At 34.8% G+C, this 17,230-nt stretch overlaps 1 protein-coding gene across 2 annotated transcripts in view; it reads right to left on the bottom strand.

Moving 5' to 3' along the window:
• Positions 1–474: 474 nt before the first annotated feature.
• B3GLCT (beta 3-glucosyltransferase) overlaps positions 475–17,230 on the bottom strand; it is a 49,667-nt gene continuing 32,911 nt past the window's right edge. Inside the window, exons 7-15 of one of the 2 annotated variants that reach the window (XM_082277724.1) lie at positions 16,830–16,966; positions 15,927–15,990; positions 13,242–13,373; positions 12,182–12,251; positions 8,708–8,821; positions 6,953–7,052; positions 5,868–5,987; positions 5,199–5,343; positions 475–2,005 (exon numbers count right to left, since the gene is read on the bottom strand). In XM_082277724.1, the coding sequence (XP_082133850.1) occupies positions 1,838–2,005; positions 5,199–5,343; positions 5,868–5,987; positions 6,953–7,052; positions 8,708–8,821; positions 12,182–12,251; positions 13,242–13,373; positions 15,927–15,990; positions 16,830–16,966 (1,050 nt within the window). In that variant the 3' untranslated portion in view covers positions 475–1,837. The remainder of the gene's footprint in view (positions 2,006–5,198; positions 5,344–5,867; positions 5,988–6,952; positions 7,053–8,707; positions 8,822–12,181; positions 12,252–13,241; positions 13,374–15,926; positions 15,991–16,829; positions 16,967–17,230) is intronic. The other variant, XM_082277725.1, reaches the window with a different exon arrangement.

Here is a 17,230-nt window from a genome sequence, read left to right as displayed (position 1 = left end):
CATCTTTTGTTGATCTAGTCTGCTTCCACAATGCCCAAGGAGAGATTAAATATCACCAGTTCGAAGTTGAACCTTATTGGACTGCATTGCAAGACCTGTGGGGAATTTGATAGTGACATGTGTTTTGTGACAGCAGCAAGGCTCCCAATCACATGAGGTGTTCATCGAAACACCATTTTCCATTTGCACAAAACTAGAGCCTGAAAACTGACCTAATCTGGAGGTCAGGATAGAACATGAAAAAACCCTAAAGATTAAGCCGCCTTTTAATAAAACTGACAGTGAACACAATTAAGGTGATGAACTTGTTTCACTGGTGCTTAAAGAATCCTGTACTTGGCTCGCAGAGAGGAAGGAGGCACAAAAGGTTAAAGAATGCTTTTATTCAGCTTTCAGCTTTCACAGTTCTAAACAGTAAACATAATTAACAATTCACCAATGGTATCAGAGAACATAGTCCTGGTATCAGTAAAATGTCTACTGTTTAAGGCACTGGTAGTGGGAAGAAAAAAAGACATAACATGGATTGCTCTTTCTTAATCAGAATTTGAATCTGTTATGAATATGTGCTTGCTATTCAGTGCTTAGAAACCCACAAGCTGCATTCACAAACAAATGTTTATACAAGTTCGGTAATTACCGAGGCTCCCCTACTTCAACTCTAGAGCAAGTATTGCTTTTCTTTGGAGTGGAATCAATTTTTAACCTACTAAAATAAACCAAAACACAAATTACTTCAGCAGTATGGCTTTAAGACCCTGTATTTGGTTACAATATAGCAAGCCGAGTTAAATGACAGCATACAGGTGCCAAATACTGTCATTTTAAAACAAGCAGTTTTACAATATAAAAATTAGTTTAGAACATACTATAGCCAGTTTTTGTACAAACATTCTTACAAAACTGAATTACTAAAAAGAAGTCAAGAAAATTTTAAATATGAATCACACTTTACATGTTGTATGCATAAAATTACTTATCCTGATGATATAAATTAGGAATACTACAAAATTTTTAAAGCTGGCATTCATATGCTATTGAAATGCACACATCGGAAATACTGAAGTGTTAGTTCTGCCAAAATCCTTAAGAGTCACTCTTACATTTGCCAGATTGATGTACAGTGACTTAGGTTTCTAAAGGAGCCACAGTGACCTCCTGTGGCCACCTAAGAAATCCCTGTCCTTAACCTTTTTTTCCATTTTGTACATGGCATTCCACACAAGTGCCAATAAACTTAAAAGGTACAACAGTGGTTCCGTGCCTGGTCCAACTACTCCAGGAAACTACAGTATTTCTATCTGCAGTGAGCATAAAGGAGCACAGCCTTCACACAATCTAGCTCCTGGTCACAGAAAAAAAGTCAAGTGTCCTCTATGATTTATCGAGAAACTGTTCCAGAACCTTTTAGAGAATTGTTTTCTGTAAGTCAGTGAGAGATGATGTTTAATAGATGTTCAACACTTATTCAGTATTAGGCTCCCAAATAAATAACTTCAGCTTTTGAGAGAGCAAAGGAAGGAAATGTAAATTGATGCTGTCTGAACCAAGTCCAAAGCAGAACAGAGGCGAAGTTGTACAAGACTCTTAAATGTGTGTCAAGTTCATTGGTATATAAAGCCCAGAAACATTCTAAAAAGAAACCAAGTGGAGGAAAAGAATCCAAAAGTCATTTTAGTGCCTTCTTCCATTGTTCTGAAGGGATGCAAGCAACAGGAACAAAACACTGACTTCCCATGTCATGAACAGATGAACAACATGAAAACAAACCAAAAATCACAGTAGTGACTGTCCCTCATCTGTAGAACAGTAATTAACACTTACATTCTTCTACTGCTTATAAATCCTCTCTGTTATATCCAACTTTTTTTCCATTATGTGACTCTTCTGTGTTTGGTGCCAGCCATGTGAAATACACCTTCACTGGATCGATATTCCAATGCTTGTGAAATGATACTGGAATTTGGTGAGAAAGGTAATCTTTTGGGTAGTCCATCGGCCTTGCCTAAGATGGAAGAAAGAAGCAAAAGCACTGGTACTTAATGATCAATAATAATTTTAAAAAGAGAAAGTATCACTGCTCAATGGCCTCTGTAACAGAATAATGTGGCACTGACAAAATACTCAAGATGGTAACAAGGAGGTTTTTACATCATTCTATTAAATCAATTGACAAGGCATTAGTTTACATCTTCAACTCACACTGGAGCCATCATGCTAGGAATGAAGTACACTGATATTTAATATGCCCTATTTCTCGGGATATGAAATGTCCACCATCTATGCAGTCAAGCAATAAACAGTGTAGTTGGTATGGAATCTTTTTAAATATGCAGTTTTGGCTCAATAATGACAAAATTATTTTAAACAATATTCTCTTCCTCCTTCTAATGACAGTTGTCAGCACTGCCACTGTGATTGTAGGCTCCTAATAAGGCCATAAGCTGCCAAAATACATGTTTTATGATAGGTAAAAGTTCCAAACATGGGATACATTGTGGTGCCAGAAAACTGCGTTGTTGTTCTTTATCAGGCTATATCAAACCAGAAAGAATTACAACACAGCTACAAGATGCAGCTGCTGTCCTAATGCACCACATGTATTTCATTTTCTCTGGCAGTTCAATGGCACATAAATGCACCTTTACATAAACAATTCCCACCTGTAGTGGACCCTGGAAAAACAACTACATTTTTGCCATTGGAGTTTTTGTAAAGAAAAATGCATGGAAGGCAAACTTTTGTGTTTTATATCTAAGGAAAAAAAAAACCCAAACAAGAGGAAAATTGAGTGATTTGGATAACAAATAATTGATTTGATGCCTAAGCTGGTAACTGATTCAATACTGCACGCTTCACCTACTTGTGGTGGTATTTATGAATTCTCTATGCAGTTCTGTATACATCACAGTCATAAAATTAGGCAACAGAATTTGACATTATGAAATCTGAATATGTGTTGTTGGTGTTATGGGTATTTTTATCCTGATATTTAAATGACAGAGTGCTTATTTTTAAAAATTCCATTGGAGAAATCAAGAGGGAACCTATATCCCTCACAACTTTTGAAAAACACTTCGAAGAACGTTTGGGTTTCAAGAACCTGAAGAATTTATTTTGGATAAAGAGAGTTTTTACACAACTGAGACCAAAGATTTTTGCTCTTTGAAAATTAATCAGCTTATTATTAAGCTATAGACACAATTCTGGTGTTTTGATAATTCTAAAATAATGATATCTGCTCTAATAACTTTTTTTTTTTAACTAAAATTTGTATTTGGTATTCTAGAAAAGCCAAATATATTGCTTTAGCCCAGATTTTATATTTAAGACCACAATTCTGGCTGCTTCTCGACATGGGAAGGTTCCTGTTCTCTTTAAGAGTCTCATCATGTCAGAAAGCTCTGGCACAGGTTACAGAATATGTATGTATCTAACTCAGCAAGTAGGCAGCAGGAAACCAGCAAGAGTGAGCAAACACATCATAGACTTTCCAAGAATGAAGATATCTTTGCTTCTCTTTCATAATCCATCTCAGTACAATTTTAGATTCACATACTTCAAGGAACATCACACATCCTAATATTTCACTCAAGTCCTTAAGAAGTTATTTTCTGGTTGACAGAAAATCCAAAATTGGTTTTCTCATTTTTAAATTTTTTTTTTCACAATAGTGGAATTTGTAGAACAAACACATCCAATTTTTATTCAGTGGTTTTCCCCCAAGGGTTAACTCCTGTTTGAGGGATGTTTAATTAGAATTTGTTATAAGTAACAGTAAAGATGAATTAGAAGTCAAGTGCAAATTTCTGTGTGGAAAATCAAACTCCTAGGATTTCACTTTCAAAGTGATTCAGTATCAAATGCACACTATTAAAGATTACAAGGAAGTTCTTTGGTTTTTTTTGAATAAGGACCATTCTTACAAATTTGGAAAATGAGTTCTGTTCTGACTCTGCTTTAATTAGGTTGGTTTGTTGTTTTGGTTTTTTTAACACTTCTTCAAGCACAAATTATTCAATAACTGCTGATTTTATAATATGCATGACTTGTTTTCTTTCTGTACTGAAAGGAGTAAGCAATGATAAACAAAACAGGAGAGCAAACAGATATGATTTTTTTACACAGACAGGGAATTAAAATATTGAACAGTGTGTTCTCAAGTCTTCCCACTTCTCTAAATAGTAAATGTAATGAGAAATGTAATCTTAACATAGGAAAAGATGACAATTTAAATAAGAAACTCCCTCCCTCCACTGACAGCTACTTTGAACTACATGGTAATTTACTAATTCTCAAGTCGCTTATTATCTTATTTTCAGCTCTTATTCAGGTACGCAGGTCTTCCCAGTTTTTCAACTAGATCAACACCTGAAAAACATCAAATGCTACACTCATTTAAAAGCTGATTTTTAAAAAAGTTGTGCACTGTTTGGGAAAAAAATCTTTAGTGCTTCTTGTTCATACCACAGAAAAATTTGGTTTACTTGGCTTACAAGGAAGAAAATCTCTATAGGCCTCAATGCATCATGTTTTCCACTGTGGCACTACAGTTAGCTTGTTGAATATTGTGGAAGACAGAAACAAAATTCAAATCTACTCCAGCCATTTTCTCCCAAACTCACATGAAAATTATGTTTTGTGAGCTCTCTTTCCCATGTGCTAGCATAGAGCAATTTATCATATTTATACCATTCTTCAGAATCCACCACAAAACCAATATTTTCATATTTTAAATCTTCACTAATGAGATAGTTCAGAATAGTAAATACTGAATCAATAGAAAAATTAGGTAAGTAGAGCAGGCAGATTTATTGAAAAATTTTACAGTTAGTTCTCCATTACCTGAAGAAAAAATTATTGTTGTAGGTTTTTTTCCTTCAGAGGACATATGACAACTATTCAAAGCACGTGGCTCCTAATTCTATTTGTTTTTCAAAATTCTCACCTCTGACTGCATCTTTAATAAAATATAGTTAAAGATTAGCTAAAATATCATATCAACTAGCAAAGTATTGTAGTAATCCATGGTATGAGAATGCTCTTATTTGATCAGTTTTGTTCTGCTGGGAACCAAGGTAAAGCAGCAGCATCATCCTGGTTAGTGTTATTACATATTGATCAAGTTTGAATATTTATGACTGTTTTATACTTAGAAAATGAAATACATTTTTAATACTCAAAAATAGCTCTCTGACCTGATGAAAAAGTGGACTGTGTGTTATAGGGATTCCTAAGCCACTGAAACACATTCCAAGGACCATATCATCAGGGGCATCCGTGCTGTAACACCGGCATTTGCTAGCAAGCAGTTTCTGAACAGCTGTTCTGCTGAAAACCATCCTGAATTTAAAAAAAAGCACATGAAATGTATAAAACTACTAAAGACACCAAATAATTGTAACTAATAAATATTGCTAAATTATTTTAAACTGCAAGACCAAATGTAGCCCTCCGATACAACATATTTGAAATTCAAAATTTGAGGGGTCAGAATGGACAAATGCCAGAGGCATTTTCTGAAAGATAATTACTTTTTATACTGAAAATTAATTACACCAATTATACCCATTGTTGTTATTCCAACAACAACTTAGCTACCCACCATTTCTACTACTGCAGATAATTCCTCCTAAATTTGGCCTGGACTCAAAAAGAATATTCTCCTCAATCTTACTCAAACGTGAGAGAGAAGAGTTGGGGACTCGTGACCAGCATGTGTCACTACACAGAAGGTGTGAGGTGAATTGCAGACATATGGGGAAAACATCACTGTTTCTGTTGAAAGTGATCTGTGTTGTAATTTAGAACATTTGCACTCAAAACAGGAACTAATGTAGATCTCAGTAGCAGCTTATATAGATTACCCTCCTCCACCAGTGATGTAACTGTATCCTCCTGTTCCCAAGCCATAGCCGTAACGCTCGCCAAGGAATACTGGTTCATTTGGGTCATAGCAGCTGAGCAATTTTCGGAGTCTGAAGATACTATAATATGAAAAGCCATTAATAAAAAATCTGGTAAACATTCATTTTGGAACAGACATTGCTACCCTCAACAGCATTCTATTAAATAGCACAATGATGACAGGAGAAATTCAGAAATTCTACCCAAAAAAACTCCTCCAGAGATACAAACTGCTAAACAGAAATTTATGATGGGTTATTTACTATGAGATATGACTGCTGAATGTGGTCAAATCATGAACAAATTAGCTTAAAACATTTTTTGAAGTAGGCAGTTTGTCAGCAAAACTGCATCTCATCTCAGAGAAAACATGAAATTATACTTTCCAAGCAATGTTAAGATCTTTGCAAATTATCTGTGAACATCTACAAATTGAAAAGTAAAAAGGGTTGGTTTAGTTATATGAATATTGCATTATCCACAGTTACATCCTACTTCTTCTGTCACATGATTTAATGTAAAGTATTGTCTTGAACCACTGTTCCTAACCATGTGATCCTGCTCATTGATCACTGTGCCTTTTTTGCTTTCACTGCAGTGTCAGATTTTATGAGAATGGGATCTAATTTTCCAACCAAGGCAAGTTCCAGAACACCATTCTGGGTAGCTCAGACAACTGACCTGAGCTTACGAAACCTTTCTTCTGACACATTTCTGTGAGAAACACATCTTAGAAAGGGTATTAGCAAATGACTATACCCCCTCAGCTCAAAAATACCTATACTGAGGAATCACAAAATGTGGTGTATTCAGACTATATGATTACATGATAACACTGATATGCACAGTTTTAACCAAGTTACAATATTGTTTTTAATATCCATTAAAAGAATACTGATGGAAAGTGACAATTTTTTTTCTTAAAGTAATATAAAGCTACATAACTAATAAAATAGCTGTATCACTTAAATAAAGAACAGGTGAATATTGCTAAATCTCTTACTGACATAAACAGTGGTAACTCCTGAAGTAATGCAATATATACCTTATCAGTGTGTCATCATCCACTACAACTAACCAAGGGGTTCTGGGAGAAGTATGATTCAAAAACCTTTCCAAAATGGCAAAAGTTTTCCCACAGTGACCTGAGAAAAAGAGAAATTAACAGAATATATACTTAAATAATATAGGAATTAAATTAAAAACAAGCTTTATTCCAGCTATCTGTCAAGCTGTTGGACAATACTGGACAAACTGCTACTCTTAATTTAATTTAAAGAGTTGTAAAAATGAGAAGACTATGATAGAAGCATGATCTGCAAAATACTCCAAGATACTGTCATAGCATTTCATGATGCATCAGGCAGATCCATTGCTTTTACAGAAATATTTAAATGTATATTAATCTACTGTACTCGTCATTGGCAACTCAGGTCCTGATCACTGCCTCTAAGAAAAGGTCTCAACATTTATCACAAGATTATAATGAAGTTCAGAGGTAAGACACCCTTTGCTAGGAGTGGAGAAGTGAAACACCCTTGTTCAGAATAAGCAGGACATGAGAAACAAGAAGTTTCAGACCTCTACTGAATCTTCTTTAGATCTTGGACAAATCTCATTTCAGTCAGTCTTTATTCATCACAGTTGATTATCTAATGTAATTAGATATCAATATTACATTTACTAAACAATCATTCAAAATAAATTGTATTTGAAGCCACTTCAGTTAAAATGTTCTGTGACAAAATGCAGTAACTCTACGCTTAAGAAATGAAGGAAGTCCTCACTTTGGTGATTTTCTGAAACAGTGAACTTAATGCAGACTGATACGAGAACATTTACAATATTAAAGCCAAGATTTCTATATTATATTCTATCACAAAACATGGAAGCTCCCTGGCATGACTAGAACTACTGGGCATGGCTTCTACAAATGATCCACATGTGCCCCACAAGCTTGCTGCCTCCTGAAAACACTCACTGCTTGCTCATGTCCCTGTGCACACAGAAATCCCTGCCTATCCTTTCTCTGCTTCTAACAGACAGAAAAAAAGGGCAGAAATAACCCAGAGGTCAGAACAACTGACCTAGTGGGCCAGATAAGGCTAACAGGCCACTGCCTGGACACCTGTAATTCAGAAGGTAATACATATAGGCTATGAGCCTAAGAACGATATAGCAAATGAAAGAAAAAATCAAAACTAGTAAGCTCAAGAAAACCATCATATCCATAGCCTTTTTTGTATTCAAACACAAAGAAAATTAATTTAAATGCCTATTATTTGCTATAAAAAGATGTTTCAATCTTAACATTTAATTTTTGTGCTTAAATCAAGGCATGCTATGCACAAGCATATAATATCTGAATACCATATGGCACGTAATTTCTGCTCAGTAACCAGTTGGCACTGCCTGAGATCTTTTGAAATAAATTTATGACTTCTTCACTGTTGATGATCTTACACAAAATCATCAATAACTGTAGAGTTATCACTCTTACCCCAAGTAATAACACCAATTTTTTTTTCCTCTTGCAGTATATCAGTATACCATGCTTTCACAATCTCAGTATTTAGGTTTCTGCTAAAATGAACATGTTAACTACACAGGGGGACTCTGAATGTATTTTCCATCCATTTCCTGTGTCAAGAGCATTCTTTTAGTTTAGGTTGCACATATGTGCTAGAGAAATACAGAATTTCTAAATGACATACTTGACATGAAAGACACGTATCATCCATAAAACTTCACTTCTTCAGTCAGTCATTTGTGCAAAACTGACAAACAGTCAACATCTCACCTCTGTCAGTATTGGGTATGCCTAAATCTATAGTAGGAATGGAGATGTCTGCATAATCACTGTAGTATTCAATAAGGGCAGCTTCTCTCTCCCAAGTCTGCTTTACAACTGGTACTGCAAAAGAATGATTGACATTCAAACACAAGTAACTTGATTAAAATAGATACTTGATCCAAATATTCATGTTAAGCACTTCTTGTTAGCCACATTCCTTCACATAGTAATAAAATGCTGCTTCAAATACAGCAGCATGATTCTAAATGTTCATTCTATTTTCTTTCCTATAACATTTCGAGAGAGAAAAAAATTTTACATTTTTATGAAAGCCAGTCAGGACAGTTTTATTTAAATAATAAAAAAATTCTATTAGAATATTAGTATAGTTTCATAAAACTATTATTCATAATAGTAATTAAAACCTGTGATATTTACATTTTGACTAACCAAAGCATGGAATTCACTACTTTTACACTTGCTATGGTAGGATTCATAGCACACATCAGCACAAACACTGTCAGAGATCAGTCCTTCTTCCAGTATTGAAATGCCACATTTTAATCCAACGGTACAGTGTATCACATATTCTGAATCAGAAACAGACCAAATGTACCTTTTGAAATACTACACTTGTGTTATACACATCCCATCTGACTGCAACATCATATTAATGCTCAAAAGCACCTGTCTCTGGAGACACACACAGGGCATTTTATAACCATTCCTGTTACAAATGTATAAATATTTATTGTTTCATTTATAAATAAGAAGCATTTGTATAGTTTATAAATATAATACAATCAATTTTCATCCCATGGAGATTCTATTCAAAGGAGGATTTCTTAATGCTTCTCTAAAAGAGCAACCTTTTTCTCACTAGTTTGCCATTTCACATCAACATTTAAAATTGATCACACAAAATTCTAGTAATGATGCTACAAGTGTTTAAATTACATCCAGAAGTGAATAAATTATGGGTAACACACACACACAGAAAAAAAAATCCAGCCATCTGCAGGGTGTTTAGAAGAAATCCATCAGATTGAAATAAGGGCCTCTCTTCCATCCTAAAAATGAGGAGTTCGGGCCGTAGATGAGCAAGTACTCTGAAACACTGCATTCTGCTGTTAGTTTCTCTGCTTTATGTTCTCTGGCACCATCCAGGAGGTCTCACTGGTAGCAGGTAGTGCTTTAAATGGAGGAATATTTATATAACTTCCCTTTGCTGCTGTACATTTCTGATGTTTGCGAACAACTCATTTTAGCCCCTTGCTAAAATCATCCATCACCTAATTTGAAGTTTGTTGCCTACCTAGTTGCTCACTTCCCTCTACTCTTGAGTACACAGGATCTATTATTATTGATTGACCAACAGACAGTTTGATAACAGTTACCTTTTAGCTCATTTTAGTGTCAAGAGAGAGTAATAAGAACTCAGCGCACTAACAGAAAGGCTCTCATATTTGGGAAAAAAAAAAATCACTTTTGTAGCATTTTGAAGTGGTCCACACTGCTTTTAAAAGTTCTTAAAGAAAAGTAAAAGTGTTCTCATTTTTTTCATTAAAAAATCCAAAGGGAATTATGTACAAAAAAAAAAAGTACAGGCAGGAAATTATTTTCTTATTCTGTGGAAATGTTCTACTTAAAAATGTTTCCCAGAATAACAAAACCAAAAGGTTTCAGAAAACGAGGCCCCAGAGCAGAAGCATCTCAAATACACAAGAGCATCCAACCTTCCCCTTGCAGAAGAGGTGCACCTGTAAAGGTTGTTTTACCTTTCTTCAAACAAGGACCTGAAACTCAGCAGGGTTCTTTAACACACAGAAATATTTGCTGTTACAGACTGAGCTTTTCTATTTCTTTGGTGGAATCCCCCCTCCTTCTATAAATGAAGAAAAGTTCACTGAAGCAAGGACTTGAGTCTCACCTCAGTTGAAAGGTCTGGCAAGGGGGCTTTACCTGAAGCATCTTTCTCTTTCCTTTGCTTGTCTTGATGGAAATGTCACCAGGCAGACTAATGTCTATTGTAAATTGAATCCCACAATACTTTGTAATTACTAGCAAATTGTTTCTTCCAAAAAAACAATTTGAAATTTTGGACTAGACGACAATGCAAATATTTATCAATATGTATTAATACCTGTGATCACACCAAGGTTTTAATACCACTAGACATATTTAAGGGTCAGCTCTAAGCTGTTAATGACATTTTATTTCTGCTGTTTCTAGAACCCTAATGTATGTTTGCAGTCTTGAAAATTTCTTTTATAACTACAGATGGTATGTGTAAGAAGGAGAGTTGTATCTGAAGTAAATTCTGAGGTAAAATTTAGCTGCTTTTAAAAGCACATCAATTTCCAAGCCTTGGTGCTGCATTAATGTAGTTTTTGGCATACAATAAAGAATGACTTACCAGGTAAAAAGAGCTCTCTGAAGCTGGCATCCATTAATCTTTCAAAATCTGGAGTAAGATTATCCTCTATTGCATAACACTGGAAGCTGTGAGGAAAGTTCAAGAATTTTCCTCAGTCTTCAACAGGTGTTTCTTGAAGGATGTTTATGCTATCTTTTTGAGGCCTCAAGTTACTTTCTGACTTTCTAGGTTGGTTTTTTTTTTCTTTTTCTTTTTTTTAAATTTTGATGTTAAAAAATTAACATGGATCCAGGAAGGAGAACTCTTCAGTGAACTCCAGTTACAGGACAGTCAATTTTGTTTTGTCAAAAGCTACTTTTTTTGTTTGTTGTTTTTAGCATGGTGACTATCGCAGCTTGTTTAACACTACAATTTTCAGATGGAACATGCCACAGTGCTTCACACACTCTTGATCTGGGCTGCTGGTTGGACAAAGTACTACATATGAACAGATTCCTAGAAGGCACAAATTTTCCCATTCCAATCATTATAAAAAACACGTGCATGTGGAACAGCTAGAAGCAAGATGACAGACAGCATAAGCTGCTCCATCTTTTACTGGAGAGGAGGGCAGGACAAAAGGAAGATGAGGGACCTTCCAGCTTGTTCAAATTTCTAAATCAGCCATCAAAGAGCTGCACAATTGCCACTGCTAGTACAAAGAAGAGAAGTGAAGCAATTATCTGGGGGAAACTCACTGAAGGATATTAATAGCTGCTGTATTAATTCATATTGCAACAGTTCCAATTTACAACAATATAAGCTAACTTTATGCATATTTAAATATAGGTACTCAATTCCAAGTTTTTTGCCAACAGTGACTAATGATGAAACAATTTCTTATCTTGAATGTTTCACAGCACTTCTGAGGACTCTGAACAGCAAAAAGATTCCATCTGAAGGATAAGCTGTTTATAATTCCAAGACTTTCCTGTTTGCCAGTCGATTCTGCAAACGTTTAGTCCCAAGAGCTACAGAGACAGCATATATCAGCTTGCTTTTTAAATATTCATTTTATGAACTTTATTGCATAGAACTACTACCTTGACCAGCCAGCAACTTACTTCTGTCACCGTGAAATTTTCGACATGTTTTTACAGCAACAAAAACATCTTCCTTATTCACTGGCTCTCCCTATATGAACAGAACAAAAATTAATTTTTTAAGTGCAGGCTGTGCCTGTAGTATATTATAGGATATGTATGTGCATACAGATAATAAAACAGGAAATATCTTTTCATATTATAGCCTATCAAGCAGAATAGTGTTCTAGTGATATAGAAATGTACTTCCTGGTGTCTCTTGAAAAAAAAGGTATTGGTTGTTTAAAATTCCTGAAATAACATTATTGGAAATTTTTTTCCATTGATGCAGTACTCTAACGTGAACTAAAACACGGATCATCAGGGAAAGACCATGAGTAGAAGAACTTGTTGAACTAAGAATGATTCATCTGAAATACAATGTTTTCTTAATTTCTTTGAAATTAGTCACTATGAGAACACAAGTTGTCTCACACTTGCAAAAACCAGCTTACATGCTACACACTAGAAGTCTTTGAACTTCCTCAACTGTAATAAACCATTTGACCACTTTGATTTCTTATCCTTTTTGGCACCAAGAATTTTGCTCTCCTGGAAGCACGGAACACTTTTGGCCTCTATCTACACATAACTCATAAAACAATAAATGTATTCTCCTAGAGGTGGAAGAGATGGCACCAAATACTATATTGCATTTTATCTTTAGCCTGAACAAGTTTTAGATTCCCATCCATGGGGAAATTTAAAAAAAAAAAAAAGGATCATCTATACTTCAGTCTCTGACTGTGTAAGGAGTGTAAGGATAAATAATTTATAGATCATGTGCCAACCAAACACTGTGGTACAAAGACTCACTAAAGCATATGCAATATCAGTTGCCACGAAATTTCCTGTGCCACGGAAGCCTGAAAGCATATCCAAAATACATCCCAGATAAATGCCAGAATAAACTATTTTGTCAGGGGTTTTTTAGCTTGCTGAAAAATATTTTCTCATTTGAGATTTTTGAACTCAAGTATTATGCATTTTAGTAAGAGTTTTACTTCTACTAAGCAAATGGTATTTAAAATATTGTACTTACACAAAGTGGCAGAAAACTACTGAATGTTGTTGCACAGTGATCAACCTTATACGAGTCCACATCATCTGTGCAGAACTCAGGTACTGGAGTAAGATGTGGTCCTTCCCCTTTCTGCCAAATGTACAGGGCAATCTACCAAAATTGGAAACATTTATATCAGTAATTAAACTAGATAAAAATTTTCAGGGCATACAAAGAAACCACATTACAGGACAAACTTAAGAGGAAGAGTGAAGAACATGGGATGGTGTAGCAGATTTGTCCCTTAGTTGATTAACTAATTCTTCCAAATTCTGCCTGTGGCACCATGCTCAGAGCCAGGTATTGGCTGTTGGCTCTTCCTGTTTCTTCCCTCATCATTCTCTGTGACTGGAAGGACAGAGAACACTAGTTATGCTCCTGGGTCCTTTAACCAATTGACCCTGTATTAGTTTGGAATTCAGCCATTCAGAATTAATGTCTATCACATGAATCCACACAAAGCAGCAATGCTCCTAGATCACAAAGAATATTTGACAATTGAAACGGATCATGAATTATTTACAAAAATTCACAATATGCTAAAATTTCCCAGTGAAAAATGAAATCTTCAATAGAAAGCCTTAGAATGGTGTGAAGCTATTTTATTTCAGAAGTGAGGTTAGAGTGCTATTTTGGGTTGTAGCACAGTATGACACAGGGTTACTAAAACAATGGAAACAGATTTATAATAAAAAGACAAAAATAGTCTTAATCCTAGTTCAAATCTAATGTTAGATGTACAAAAAATTCTGTTACTCAATTCCAGCTTTGAATAGGCACCAGGGAATATGCTGTATATTGTACAGTTACAAAAAGCCTAAGGAACAACCTACAAATGAGCAGCAGCACAACAAAAAATACTTTACCACATCTGCAAGATATGGAAGTGATATAAATGTTATGGATATAAGAAATGGGGACTTGGAAAGTAATAGGGTAAAACAAACAAAAAAGAAATAGTAAAAAGGATGCAAAGCACAACAAAATATCAAAGACTGCAGGCAAATGTTATTAGGACTGTGTCAAACGAAAATATTTCTTATAAACTTAAACATTACACACAATCATTAAGAACAACAGATTATATTCTTTGATTTGTTGTCAATCTTGATTCACACAAGAAGAGCATAGATATAAAAATGGTTTAAGATGGAGAAGACGGTGATTTATTAAATAAATTAGAGGGAATGAAACTGTCTCTAGGGAGACATGAGACTGCACAGAAAGAATAACTACAGGGCTGAAGCAGGTTATCAAAGGCAATAAATTTGAAATGAAACATATGCAAAGACCTGCTAACAGAATAATAAGTGGATAGAAGCCATTTTGTTGGTTGAGTGATCAGTTGTTTTTTTACTAAGCAATCTGTGGCCCATAAAAGGAATGTCTCTTAATGATCTTTTCTTATGACATTATGTTTAGAGACTTTGTTAATGGTGAGGTAGACTGGAATACTGGGAATGTATGAATGATTTTGTGTTTAAAAAAAAATTAAAATAAAATGACTTTGTGAAGCCCAAAATCTTGCACTGAGAAAAATTAACAAGAGGAAAAAAACAGCTTCTTGTCTTGTTTCTCACAGCAAAATGAAAGCTGAGAGGGATCCAATTGTTTTTGAGAAATACATCAGTCAAAGAGGGGAAACTATGTAAAATAGTGGTTTAGCACAAAACCAAATTAATTTAAATATGCTACAAATCTATAGTATATAAACACACTGTAGATTTATGTAGTAAATGAGGGGGTTTATGACCATTACAAGATCTGAAAAAGCAGCAGCAGTTTTATGTAAAGTTGGATTTTTTTCTGGACCAGAACAACAGTTTATAGATGACTTTCAGGAACAATAAAATAATTAAAATTGCTTCAGTGTCACTCATAATTTCAGGCCAAAGCCTTAATCCTGTTCTTCCTTACTTCTTGTTCTTCTTCTTCCTTATTCTTATTCTTATCTTAATCATATTCCTATTTCAGGCCAGAAGCTTAAACCAGATTCATGCCCCTTTTCCACCCGTGGCTCAGAAGTTCACTTTGGTGACAGTCAAAAACCCTGGACAGCACAAACATTTTAAATGCAGAAAAAATTAAAAAGCTTCCAAAAATGATACTCAGATACTCTTTCAGAGCCTCCTTCTCATGTTCCTTTTGGTCTGAAATACCTTCTGCCTACCTTTTGAAACAGTTGCGTACCAGAGACAAAAAAAAGTCCTTCCTGACTTCCATGCTGCAAGTTGCAGCACTGACTGCTCACACAAAGGTTGGTTCCTGAGAGTATTTGCTGCAAACCCCATCATATTTAGCTCTGAGAGTCTGATTCAGAAAGTGAATGAGGGTGGCAAGTATCTTTATCTAGTAAAACTCACTTCAGCTTATAGTTCACAAATTGGAAGTCTCTCTTTCCTTACAGAGCAGTCCTTAGAAGGTATCTTAATGTTTAGAACCATGTATGCATTCATTTATGAATGCAAGCTTATTAATGGATTTTTCTATGCTTAAAATACAGTTTTAAAGTATTACAATATTCTAAAGGAAGGAAATCTAACATGCCACTGCAGTCAAACTTTTTAGCAATGTTTAAGAATAATCTCCTATATCCATTATGATTTAAAAGCATTCAAATATACAACCTTGTGACCTTTTTTTCTACCTTTTTTTTCTGCTTACCTCATGCTTTAAATCTATTGTAAAGTCTGACTTCAGTGGTTCGCTCTTCAACTTCTTTGCAAGCCTATACAATTAGAGATGAAAAAATTTAATCAAGCATATTAAAAAAATCAATCACTAGTGCATGCAGGAAAGTGTGGCTGGTATTACTGACCATCTTATGGGGGAAAAATAATAAATCACATCTCTGTATTTACTGCCTCAAGAAGAAACTTATATTTATCATATAAATCCTTTTTTTTTTTACTTTTTAATCTGAGCAGTGTCTTGATGTTAGTATTAATTTTCAGCACACACGTTTTGATACACTCTTCCTGACCAAAAGAAAGTTCTCATCTGGAGTAGATGGAGAGTTTGGCATAACATTTTCAACAGATTAAAAGCAGCAGTGCATTTGAAGCTCAGTATTGATCAGCATCTCAAACTGCAGACAATATTCTCTTTCTGTGTATTGCAATGCACAGTATTTAGGGACTTTCAATTTATGAGAACATCAATCCTTGCTACAATAAGATGCATCTGAAATTTATGAACTTTTCAAATCTCATTTGAAAGCATCTAAACGTCTAATCTGAATTAAATATCTATCTTACAGCAGGAGAAACACTTCTAAAGGGCAATGCAAACACTCTAAAACCCAAGAATAAAACCACTGTCTGGGGGAGAATACATTTTTAAAATTACAAGATGGTATTGAACTACTTGAACAACTAGTACTGGACAACTATTAGGTAGTTGATGTAGGCAGAGTGAAGGAAAATAAATCACATGCACAGCAATGATACAGAAATCTATTTCTGCACTCTTGTCTACTAGTAAAATCTGAAATGTTTATAATAATTATGCTTGGAATATGTAAAACAACGGAGAATAAACAGGAGAGATTAAAAATTCAATTCTTACTTGTTAACAAGTGGAATGCTAAGTGCCCAACCAGCAGCAAAATCTGGAAATTTAAAGACTGTAGGATTTTCAGCAAAGGCATAATGGTGAATTATTGTAGATTCTTCATCATATAATGCTTTACCTAAAAACCACTCCTGTAAAGGAATATAGGAAACAATTTTGTTCATCTACAGCATCCTTTTAGTGAAGATGACGACTGCATTCATGCTGAATAAAGCAAACCTGAAAACAAAAACAAGGGAAGCATATTGTTCACAATAAATAATCTGGACAAAAATTGTACTTGGTAAGAAATTAAACTAAAGGTAGCTCTCTGAAATCAAATACAGGCTGCATTTTCAAACTCCAGAATATGCCCTGGATTCCGCTTGTTCAAAGAACACTGAATCCCAGAGTCA

Source organism: Coloeus monedula (genome assembly GCF_965178545.1).
Source record: "Coloeus monedula genome assembly, chromosome: 3".
Taxonomy (NCBI): domain Eukaryota; kingdom Metazoa; phylum Chordata; class Aves; order Passeriformes; family Corvidae; genus Coloeus; species Coloeus monedula.
The sequence above is the reverse complement of the archived record's forward strand: the minus strand, read 5'-3'. Positions and strand labels throughout refer to the sequence as shown.